The 12,495-nt window shown below is 39.3% G+C and overlaps 1 protein-coding gene across 1 annotated transcript in view; it reads right to left on the bottom strand.

Annotated features, from left to right (window-relative positions):
* Nucleotides 1-12,495, bottom strand: part of CSMD1 (CUB and Sushi multiple domains 1) — a 1,701,396-nt gene that overhangs the window by 357,407 nt on the left and 1,331,494 nt on the right. The window contains exon 27 of the mRNA XM_074989136.1: nt 2,826-3,017. Within this exon, the coding sequence (XP_074845237.1) occupies nt 2,826-3,017 (192 nt within the window). The remainder of the gene's footprint in view (nt 1-2,825; nt 3,018-12,495) is intronic.

Genomic DNA, 12,495 nt, shown 5'->3' with positions numbered 1-12,495 from the left:
AGCCCAGTGGCAGCTGAGAGGGTGGGAGAATGACAGTTTTTTAGAGATGTGAGTTTATATTTCTTAGGAACACACTAATGAAATTTCAAGCAAATGTTACACTAAGGTCCCATAGACCAACACAGTGCAATACATCAGTACATACTTAGTATACCACAAAAAAAAAACAACCAAAAAATCAGTCTTGTAGCACTTTAAAGACTAACAAAAATGATTAATTAGGTGATGAGCTATTCCAGGACAGACCCACTTCTTCAGAGCTGGAAATTCTGATAAAAATAAACTGGCCCAATGAGAATTTAACGGAAAGATAGAAAAAAAAATTAAAACTGACAAACCAGCTACACAGGACAGAAAGAGGGAGGTCAAAGTGTGGGGAGAAAGGGAAGAAGGGGAAGAAAATGACTTACTGCAAGTGTCTATTAAGTGAATTGCTTGAGGTCACTATGAATATCAAAGATGGGGAAACTGTCCTTGCAATGCATAATGTAATTACTATCTCTATTAATACCAGTACAGGTTGTAGATTGTTGATAATATGCTGGAGGGGTTCAGTTGGGACCTATAGGTGATGCCAAGTGGTGTTCTGTTATCGATCTTCTTGGACCTACCTGGAAGTAGCTGGTTTCTGGGTATTAGTCTGGCTCTATCAATTTTCTTTTTTTTAAATCTTCTCCTGGTGGGTAATTAAGTTTTACGAATGCCTGTTAGACATCTTGAAGTTTTTGGTCTCTGTCAGTAGAATTGCAGCACGCGCACTTGTATCTAAGGGCTTGATTATAACAACTGATCATCTGATGTGTCCTGGATGGAAGCTGGAGGCACGTAGATAAGAGTAGTGCTCAGTGATTTCCTAGTAGAAAGTGGTATTGATTTGACTATCAGTGAATGTACTATGATGTCAAGGGAATGGATCTCTCATGTGGAATGGTGAAGGCTGAGATTCATGGTGGGGTGCAGGTTGTTAAAATCTCTGTGGAATTTTTCAAGATTCTCTTTACCATGGGTCCACATGATAAAGATATCATTGCTGTAACATAAGTAAAGGAGAGGTAATAGGGGACGGGAGCTGAGGAAAAGATGTTCTAAGTCAGCCATAAAAATGTTAGCATACTGTGGGGCCATGTGGGTGTCCATAGGAGAGCTGTTGATCTGGAAGTATCTGCTGATTTTTGCCCAGGGTTGACGCTTGCCTGTTAAATGGCTTCATTACAACTTAATGGCTCTTTCACAGGTTCAGTGGTTCACTAACAGTTCTGGCAGGTAACTATATCTTCTCTGGTGGAAGCAGAGGAACAGAACAGGGATAGGAAGAGGGGGGTGGCTGGATATTAAGACCTATTAGTGCACCAAACTGTATGTGTTCTGCATATGGGTAAGGAGAGACCTGCATTCAGGAAAGTATAAAGACACCTCTGCAGAAAGGCTCAAAAGAAAAGAGAATCAAGACTTGTGCACACTCCACTGGTCATCTGTGCAGGGACCAAATACAATTTTCAAGCCATCTGGACTTGCTAAATGGTGCTCTAATGCTAAATATTGCAGCAAAGAGTTACTTTGATGTCAAGAATCCTAGTCCGAATCTGAACATCTGAATAAGTGGGTAGTAAATAAATAATAAATAAAAGTGATAGTGTTTAAGGTGCTACAGGACTGCTTTTTTTTGTGTGAAGAATCCTACTGGTCAGCAAACCAGAGATATCCCTACAACATTCGCCAGTAAGTCTTCCAGATTCCAGACATTTGTGCGCTAACCAGAATCCAATAAAAGAGATATTCCATATATAAATGGTAGGAGAAATCAAAAACAGTGAATGACAGGAAACTGTACTCTTTCCAGGTAGTTCCTACAAATGGACAAGCAAAATAACTTCTATTTCTATTATTTGGGCAGCCATGGCAGTTTGACATTCTCTCTGTATGCCCCTATGTACCTATTGTAAAATTTTCTGGGAGTGTAAAGCTTAATCCCTTGAGAAAAAAATTACTGCCTGAAGGGGTTTGCTGTTTTTAACCAAAACGAACAGAAACAATTGCCATTCTGAATCATTGACTTTTTCTTTTTTTACTACAAGTTAATGTTTCTGATATAGATTTTTGTATTAATGATTGATCAGTTTCACATAAGGTCCTGATTCTCACCTCACTGGGAGTTGAAAATTAAATATTAATCACTAACATAAAATGAAATTATTAACAAGTGAACAGTGACAAATGCAATACTATATATATATATATAGTATATATACTATACTATATATATATAGTATTGCATTTGTCACTGTTTTTTATATATATATATATATATATATATATATATATATATATATATATATATATATATATATATATATATATATATATATGCAGTGCCTTTCACCCAAGAATTTGAAATATCTACTTTATGTAGGCATGCATTACTATCTCTGTTTTTCTGAGAAAGGGAAACGGTGGTACAGAGGAATCAAATGACTTTGCTGATGTCACAGAGTCATAAATAACACCTAGATACTTTGACTCCAAGCCCTCTGCATAAACCATCTGACCATGCTGTCTTGAATATAATTAACAGTTTCTTTCAGAACTTGTCACCATCCCTGTAAATTTTCAAAAATAGTCTGCACTGGAAAAATATCTTTTGTCAATAACAGCACTCATCTTGAGAATCAGACTGTTAGTACTGACAAGTACTGAAAGATGGAGTTTTGCATAGAACACTACTTTAACCTCAACATGGGTAGGGTCCCCTGACGCATAGTTTAGACACTGGAACATGACCTACATTAGCTTCAAGCCCAAAGCACCATCACTTTTTATCTCAATACCTATGCATGTAGGAGGATCAGGTTGCCAAAAGAATCGGTTATTCAGCTGCACACAAGTGATTGTGTCCCGTCCTTGGAGTTGATATCCAGGGTCACACTGAAAGGTGGTGGTATCTCCAGGCTCTCTGCTGTCTCCATATCTGGTACCATTCTGTGGGGTCCCAGGGTCATTACATGTTGAAGCAACTGATGCTGTAAGAAAACAATTATATGAATGGATTTAACACATCTGTGCTACATTTTATAAATACACAATGCATCACTTTAGGGATGCGTCCAGTCACACATGACATTATATGCTTGTCTATTATCATGGGAAGGCAGTTTGTTTCTACAGAAATTTTCCTACTGAGATGCATTATGCTGATGGTGACTCCTGGCCAGTTTCCTCTGGTAGAAAACATGGCCTGATAGGGAATAAATTCAGGCTCTTCATTTCTGTCCAGTGAATCCATTAAGTAAGTAAAAAATTCCCTTTTTTCCCCTGAGTACTTCAGATGTCAATACTTACTTAAGTGATATGACAAACTGCGTAAGACAAGTGTCATAATGTAAATAACATCACTTTACCCTTTGGCTGTATCTACACTTGCATTCCTCTTATGAAAGAGCAATGTAAATGAGGGAAATTGAAAATGCAAATGAGGCAGTTATTTACATATCTCATGCTTTATTTGCAAAATCTCTTTTCGGAAGAGATTCTTTCAGAAGAAAAAAAAAGCAGTGTAGATGGTGCTTTTTTGAAAATAAAACCCGATCTTCAAAAGAATTCTTCTTCCTAAAACAAAATAGGAAGAAGGGTTCTTTCAAAGATGAGGTTTATTTTAAAAAAAGCCCTGTCTACACAGCTTTTTTTCTTGTGAAAACTCTCTTCTGAAAAGAGATTATGCAAATGAAGCAGAAGATCTGTAAATCAGTGGCTTATTTGCATTTTTGATTTTCCTCATTTTCATTCCTCTTTCAAAAGACACAGCCTTTGAGTTCCTAGTAGCATGAGAAGAGAAAATTCAAGAATAGTCAATTCAACCAACCACTGCAACTTCAGGGTTTGCTATGCAGAGATATGTAAAATTTTCTCAGATATACTCCAAGGAAGTGGATCACAGCTTAATGTGTTATGTTCAAAATTTCAAGGAGAGGTTAACTTGTACTGACATGGCATTATGGCTAGTATCATGACCAGTAAATCCCTGTGCTTATCTTCCAGACAATTCCTGCCTTGTACATATTTCTTCTCCTTTCTTTACCTCTTATGAGCAACACACAATAACACTTTGGGCTTGTCTACACTACTACCTTCCTTCGAAGGAAGGATGGCAATTAGGGTGTTAGGAGTTTGCTAATGCAGTGCTGCCATGCATAGCAAATTCCCCTCCCCCCATTAAACAAATTGCCCCCCTTCCCCTCCTGCGGCAACTCCAAAGTTTAAACTTCGAAGTACTGGCACGTGTCTAGCTTCCATGCACCCGCTGGTACTTTGAAATGCTGGGGCAACTTCGAAGTCCCCTCAATCCTCAACCATGGCATTCTGTTCTGGGAAAATGGCTTGCTGGAAAGATCTGGGGTTCACCCAGGAAAAAGGGAAAGTACTGGTGAGGTGTCAGCTAGACTCAAAATTTTGAGGAGCCCTGGCACTTCAAAGTACCGGCAGGAACAAAGGAAGGTGGTAGTGTAGACACAGACTTTATCAAACTGTGATGCTACCTCTGTTCTCCAGGCATTTATTCTCTTTAGTACAATGGGTATTGTGTTCTTTTGTTACAAATTTTGACCAATTATTTGGTCATATTTTGGTTTTGTATAGATTTTTTTAAACTGTGTTGGAAAACGAAATTTGTCATATCAAATTTCACTTCCTCATTTTCATGTCTTCTGTGTACTATACCAATATAGATACCTTACCTATTGTTTTATTGAGCTGAGTCCTGCATAATAATTATATAATGCTTTTCATTTTCAAACACTTTAACCAACCAATACTACTTTGAGATTTATAACCACTGTTCAGATTTTACACATGGGAAAGCATCAGCATTATGAATTAATGTTCACGATTACTTGGATTGTCAACGCAATTTTGGAATATGTTGTTTTGAACTTCTATACCGTAGCATGTAATTGTGCAAAGGAGGTTTGTAGGCATCAATGTTTTTATTTTTTTCAATGTGATTTCAAACTGTTTTCATTCATCACTCAATCCCTTGTATATCTAACTCTGTTGACAGCTAGAAATTTTGGCTTACAAAGGAAGGAGGATCACATCAACTATCAATATGCCATAGTTTAGTACAGCACTCCCCTAAATGCACATTTCTGTATTTGCAAAGCAAGATCCTTCTCCCCTTTCAATATAATGAATGCAGTTAGTTATTATTAAGGGAAAGCCTATAGGAAAGGTGCTACATGTATGAATAGTTTATTGACCAATTAATGACAATAAATAGAAGTTTGGTTACTACATACAGAGGGTATTCTCACCACAATTTTTGTACAAACTTCTAATTGATAGAAGTAGATGTCCCATTGTGGATTGAGGAGCTTATGTAGTGCTAAATTTTTGTACAGTGGGCACACTTTAACAATTTCATTCCAGTTTTAGAAGTACTGCTTCCACTGATATTCCCTCAATTTTAAAACGGAAATAGTGCTGGACAGAGTGTTATTGCCAAAACCAGAAAGAAACTTGTAAGGTCATATATGGCTGTAGAGATGGTGTTAATGGGAGGGCTTCAGATTCCTCAACCATGGCATTCTGTTCTGGGAAAATGGCTTGCTGGAAAGATCTGGGGTTCACCCAGGAAGAAGGGAAAGTACCGGTGAGGCTTCAGCTAGACTGCTGTGTCCAATTCTGGACACAACTTTTTAAGAAAGATGGGAACAAATTGAAGAGACTCCAGAGGATGGCAACATAAATGATACAAGGTTTATGAAAATCTATGTATGCAGAAAGGTTAAAAAAATGGGCATTTTGGCCTTGAGAAACTAAGTGGGTACCTGGTAACAGTATTCAAATATGTTAAGGACTCTTATAAAGGATGAAAAAGATCAATTATCCTCCTTGGGGACTGCAGGTGGCCTGGAGGACATGGAACAACATTGATGTTGCTCTCTTCATCAATAACAATCCAGGCTGGGGAACTAATGATCCAACTGGCAGACCAACTTTGATGATGAATGCTGGTCATGTGCTACCCGAGGCATGTTGTACATATACTAAGATGGCTGCAGGCAGACCTAATTTGAAGCAAGGGAGACAGGTTACTCAGTAGGAAATCTTTCCAAATATAAGAAAACAATTACACTCTTCAATCAGCTTCCAAAGGAGGCTGTAGAATCCCCGTCACAGGAGATTTTAAAAAACATGTTAGACAAACACCTGCCAGGATCATCTAGGTGTACTTGTTCTCTATAACATGAATCACACTTAAAAAATGAATGCGATCTGTTCCACTGTATTAATATGACTCCCCTGACAAAGACCAGTAGAAATTTTAAAGTAGAAAGCCTTTGTTTATCTTTAGACTTAGGGGGAATATGAGGTAACCTACTGGTGTAAGAGCCATTATCTGAAGTGACCTGCATTTGGACTGACATTCCATAGTCCACTTTCAGTGTCTATATTTTAACAAACAGCAGACATATATATTTATCGTTACAGAAGAGTGTACAAGGAAACAGCAGAATGCATATAGAACAGTGCATTTTTCATTTTGGACACTCTTCCAGAAGGACAAAAACAAAATAACCCTCAACAACATGGGGGGAATAAATGCCAAATTCTGTAACTTTTACTCACGTTGGCTGGGTCTACAAGGACCTGTAGTGCCAGCAGCTTCATGGAAATGAGCAGTATCATGATTGCAAATGGATGTTTATTAGTATAATTGTGCAGCTAATTAGCATAGCCATGTGAAATCTCCCTGCCGGCAGAGACTGCCGCTGGCAGTAAACAGGCCATGTAGATGTGCCTTTGCTGGCAAAAAACCCCTCTGTCACCAGCCCTTTGTGCCCTAACTAATTAATTAATTTGCATGGCCATTTTGAAGTTTTGGGCTAGTGTAGACGTAGCCAAGATATTTCAAAATAACGCTGATACACACAAAGGCTATGTCTACACTAGCATTCCTCTTTCGAAAGAGGCATGCAAATGAAGGAAACTGAAAATGTAAATGAGGCACAGATTTACATATCTGATACCTCATTTCCATATTCTTAGTTTGAAAGAGCTTCTTTCAAAAGAAGAAAACCAGTGTAGACACTGCTATTTCAAAAATAAACCTCATCTTCGAAAGAATCCTTCTTTCCTTTTTCATGGAAAGAAGGATTCTTTCAAAGATGGGGTTTACTTTCAAAAGAGTAGGGTCTACACTGGTTTTCTTCTTTTGAAAGAAGCTCTTTCAAAATAAGAATATGCAAATGAGGTATCAGACATGCAACTTTGCACCTCATTTGTATTTTCAATTTCCCTCATTTGCCTGCTTCATTCAAAAGATGAATGCATGTGTAAACACAGCTTTTAAGTGACAGAGAGTGTATGGGGAGTGGGAGAAGGAGACATATTTTAATGCTGAAAGTGAAAATCCAGCAAATGCAACATGTCTGCATATCTTCAGACAGATAAGTGCATTAGACAATTTATCCTGACAAATAACCCAATGTACTCATTGTGGTCTCTCTAACACTGCTGGGTATATAAATAAGGTTTAATGTGTGTCTCTTAGCTATGCGTTATTTTCTGGTCATTTTTCCATCCCTGAACCTCATACATAATTCTTGCTCAGGGCCCACACATTTGAGGTGTTTTGTAGTTCTCAATACAAAAACAATGCTTTTTTAAAATGGTCCTTGTTTTCACATTGGCCGTGTCTACACTAGCCAAAAACTTTTAAATTGCCATGCAAATGGCCATTTTGAAGTTTACTAATGAAGCCCTGGAATACATATGCAGTGCCTCATTAGCATGCGGGCGGCCGCAGCACTTCGAAATTGACACGGCTCGCCGCTGCGCGGCTCATCCCAACGGGGCTCCTTTTCGAAAGGACCCCACCTACTTCGAAGTCCCCTTATTCCTATGAGCAGATGGGAATAAGGGGACTTCGAAGTAGCTAGGGTCCTTTCAAAAAGGAGCCCCGTCTGGACAAGCCGCGTGGCGGTGAGCCACATCAATTTCGAAGTGCCGCGGCCGCCCGCATGTTAATGAGGCACTGCATATGTATTTCAGTGCTTCATTAGTAAACTTCAAAATGGCCATTTGCATGGCAATTTCGACAATTTTGGCTAGTGTAGACGTAGCCATTGTGATTTAAGAGCATCAATTCAAGTAACAACTGTCACTGCTAATAAGAGTTTTGCACATAAATCTCCACACACCACACTACTAATTTACCTGACAGCTAGGTTTACTGAAGGTCTACTTGGCCACCATCGAGGGAAAACAGCTATATTGTTGTGTTCTCATTTCATTGATAAGTGACATCTCTGAAACTGTGAATGATTGTAAAGCATGTCTACTAAGAAACATTAAATTCACAGATTTGGTGAAATGTGTGTAAACACATATGTAAAGTATATATTTAGTTATCGTTCTCTTTCAAAAAAAATAAAAAATTTAAAAAAAAAACGCTTTGAATACTTTACTCACTCGAAAGTGTTCTGTACAACATAATAAAAACTGAGTTAACTGGCACTATAGCAGACAGATAGCTCTATAATCTGGCATTTCTAATCTCCAGGAGTGGCAACAAGTTATTGGCGCTCCAAGGAAAAGAAACAGCTATGAGGGCTTTGACAGTGGGATGGGGGAAGTGTGGGGCTCAGGGTGCAGGTATAGAAGGTGTTGGTGCACCACTCCTACAGCTCCTATTGTGCATGGTTCCTGGGGCCAGCATTTGGAATGGGATGAGATGGGGACAGCATACAGAGCTGCCTAGCCACTCCTCTTCTGGGAGCAGTTGGGACAGATTGCTCTTCCAAGGAGCTGCCTAAGGTGAACACCCCCTGGATCTGGCACCCTAAAATTCCTTCTGTACTCCAACTGTCTGGTCTGAGCCCCTTCCCACATCCAGAATTCTTCCCAGAGCCCACATCCCCTTCCATGCCCCATTCCCACACCCTCCAGCATCTAAACTCCCTCCCTCTTAGGTAACTGGAAGTTTTCACTTACATGTACCCTCTATCCCCCCAACATTCTGAATATTAAAAGATTTTACTGCAATATCTCAATTAGCAAAGTTTGTTTGTCTCTTTGTGACATCAAATATACACCAGTTACCACAGATTTGGTATTTCAAATAATTCACTTCACATACCAAGTACAAATTCAAAATTTAAAAAGCCACCTTTGACAAACATTTAACAAGCATCAAAATATTCTTAGCATTTTTGTCCTATGAGTACATTATCTATATTTGAGAATAACAACCATTTTATTATCCACAAATATACTTGATCATAATTAAACAAAACACTAGCTTTAAGCATTGATGTGCCATCCAGGAAAATGAGCATGTAGACAGGCTGTCAAGTTTTCAACTTGTCTCATTTCTAAGTTGTTTACTGCTCTGGATTCCCAAGGGTATTTTTTCCCCTCTCTCTCTCTTTCTCTCTGCAGGTGGAGGAATGCAACAAGTCTACTGGCATTTTGTCTGGTTTTGCACAGATGTTTCAAGAATTGTAATATTTGTGTTGGTGTACATATTTCACATATCAGTCATTAATGCAGACTTAAAAAGTTACTCATTCCCGTCACTCATTCCACTTCATAACTGGCACTTTTTATACATTTCAATACACTGATACGGAGTAATATAATTAATGTTTGTCTAATTTATTGATAAAGTGGGCACGACTATGAAAGGGCTCAATTACATCCTGCAAAACAATCACAGTGGGTAAAATTTTCAAAAAAGTAGAAGTGACTTTTGACTCTAAGACCCATTTCCATAACTGGCACAGGCACACAGACAGTACTGAAAGTCAAATGAGGAATGTAGGTACCTTCTGAAAATATTAGCCGAGATATTTACATATAGCTGTGACTAATAAAGCTGCATCTAATTTGTCTTTTAAAGGCCATATTTTTATTAGTTTATTCAGGGCTCACATTTTTCATTATGTCTTCAAGGATAAAATCATCATCATCTTCACCAACTATATCTGCAAAATACAGCCCCATCACCAGCACTCATTGCCAAAAACACTTGCTTTTCTCCAGTGCTTTTTTGTTAAAGAGAGAGAGAGAGAGAGAGGAGGCGGTAGCCAGCTTGCTGCGACCCCCCACAAGTGTTTCCTTGGCTGGGGATGCCAATGGGGCTCTGCGCCCCTCTAGCTCCCCCCGTGGGGCTGACAGGACCCATGCTGCCAGCTGGGATTCCCACAGCTGGGGATGCCAGTGGTGCAGTGCAGGCTCTGGCTCTGCTCTGTTGTGGAGCTGGTGGGGATGCCAGCTCTGAACAGTGCTTTGCAGCTGGGCAAACCGGGGCTCCAGCTCCAGGCCCTTCCCTGCTGCAGGGCCAGCAGCAGCTCTAGCAGCCCTACTGCTGGGAGATGGGTGTGGCAGGGAGCCCAGCCAGCAGCCCCAGCCACAGAATCCCCAGGGGGGGGAACATTGGTAGGAAAGTGCTTGGTACCACTAGAAAAAAAGCTCCTGTGAATTTTGAAGGTTTCTAAAATATATTCAAAGCCTTCAGTTTCCACTGACAATACTAACAGGCTGTCCAGAGACTCAGGTCTGTAAGTCACAGGCACTGCAGGAAAAAATCTCATCTGTTTTGTGTTAAAACTGAAAACGGACAAGTAATTGCAGCAACATTTGAGAAGGATTTTAGTGCATCACAGACCGGAACAAAGCACAAAAACTCAGATCAGTTGTTGAGCTGAGAGTGATTGTCAATTTCATCATGGATCAAACTTTTGCAATCACATCATAAATCCTGGAAATGTAGGTTTTATAATGGAAATGCTGATACAGCCTGAACTATAGGTAGTGTAAATAGCACTGGTGTGCATCATTCAAAATGAATCTGATGAACAGGAAAATATTTTTCTAGAAGACACCACCACAGTAGTCCAGCAAATATATACCACAGTCACCACAGGCTTTTCCCTAGCCAGTCATGCATGTGATAGAAATCCAAAGAGCAGACAGAGACAAATGTCATTACAGAAGCAGACTTTGCCAGACTAAGTCCTGTGCTTCTTGAAATTGACAAGTGAGTTCACTGTGTAGCTACTGATGTTTAAGATCTTGCTAAATGACGGAAGAGAGGCAAGAACAAAAGCATCAACAGCCCTGGTAGCGACTTCCAAGTCATTATTCCAATTTAACAAGCATGTTAATCTGCTTGTTTGTTTTCTCTCTCCCTTTACTGTAATTAATGAATCACATGATAATCTATGGAAAAGAAATACTTAATATATGTTTGTGTATTGCTGTATTTTCTCCAAGATCAAAATTTGTTATAAAGTACAAATTAATTTCAAATATGTCTTTTCTTCAATGTGGGGGGAAAAAATCAGACCCCAACAATTACAGGTCAAAGTGAGCATAAAAATCACTTCATTCCCTTGGCTGGAGAGGGATACCTGGGGTCACTCTTAGGTGATCAGTAAAGAGAACTAGGCTTTCTTTAGAGAATGGCTAATTATTAAAATATTGCAGGATGCTTATTTACATAAAAACAAAAACTTAAAGTTGGATTCCCAATTCAGAACCTTTGGTGCTCCCTATCAACAGTTTTATTTGCAAACCTGAACCTTAACTTTGACCATTTTCCCTAATCAAGACAAACCCACAGGCTGCATCTACACTAGATACCTCCTTTTGGAAGGGGCATGGTCATGAGAAATTTGGGTAAATGCTAATGGGGGCTGCCATGAATATGCAATGCCTCATTAGCATAATTGCAGCTGTGTGCGATTCAAAAGTGCCACTTTCAAAATACATACCACCCGTTTAGATAAGGACCTTTTGAAAAGACTCCCTGATTTCGAAGGCCTCCTTCTTCCCATTTGGTTTTGGGAAGGAGGGTTTTTCAAAGTATGGGGATCCTTCTGAAATGTCCCTGTCTACATGGGCTGAGTGCATTTTGAAAGTGTCACTTTTGAATCACGCACAGCCACCATTATGCTAATGAGGCACTGTATATTCATGACAGCACCTTGTTAGCATTTGTCAAAATCCCTCCTTACCATGCCCTTCTGAAAGGAGTGGCCTAGTGTAGACAGGGCCACAGTTTTTGACATATAAGTGCCAGAGTGTTTTATCAATTGATGAGGGAGAACTACTGACCTGCATGGTATGTCTTGGTTAATGAAACCTACAACTATATTTGTGTGCCTTTATTTTTTGCAACCGTGGTTAGATTCAAGCAGTGCTTGTCAACCACCACCGCTCCTAGAACCTACTCATCAGTGCTGATACCAACCCAATCTCATCCAGTCGGTATGTGTGCACTTTTTTTCAAAAGTGTACACCTTACATGATCTTTGTTGAACTTCATTTAGTTCAGTTCTCCAGTCTATCAAGATCCCTCTGAATTGTGGTTCTAACATCCAATGTACTGATAACCCCAGCTGGATCTTTGTGTCACCTTGCAAACTTGATCAATATGTTCTCAGTTCCCACAGCCAGGTAATTGATAAAGATGTTAAACACCACTAAACCTAGAAT

This window comes from Carettochelys insculpta, chromosome 3 (genome assembly GCF_033958435.1).
Source record: "Carettochelys insculpta isolate YL-2023 chromosome 3, ASM3395843v1, whole genome shotgun sequence".
Lineage (NCBI taxonomy): Eukaryota > Metazoa > Chordata > Testudines > Carettochelyidae > Carettochelys > Carettochelys insculpta.
This window is presented reverse-complemented; position numbering and strand designations above follow the sequence as displayed.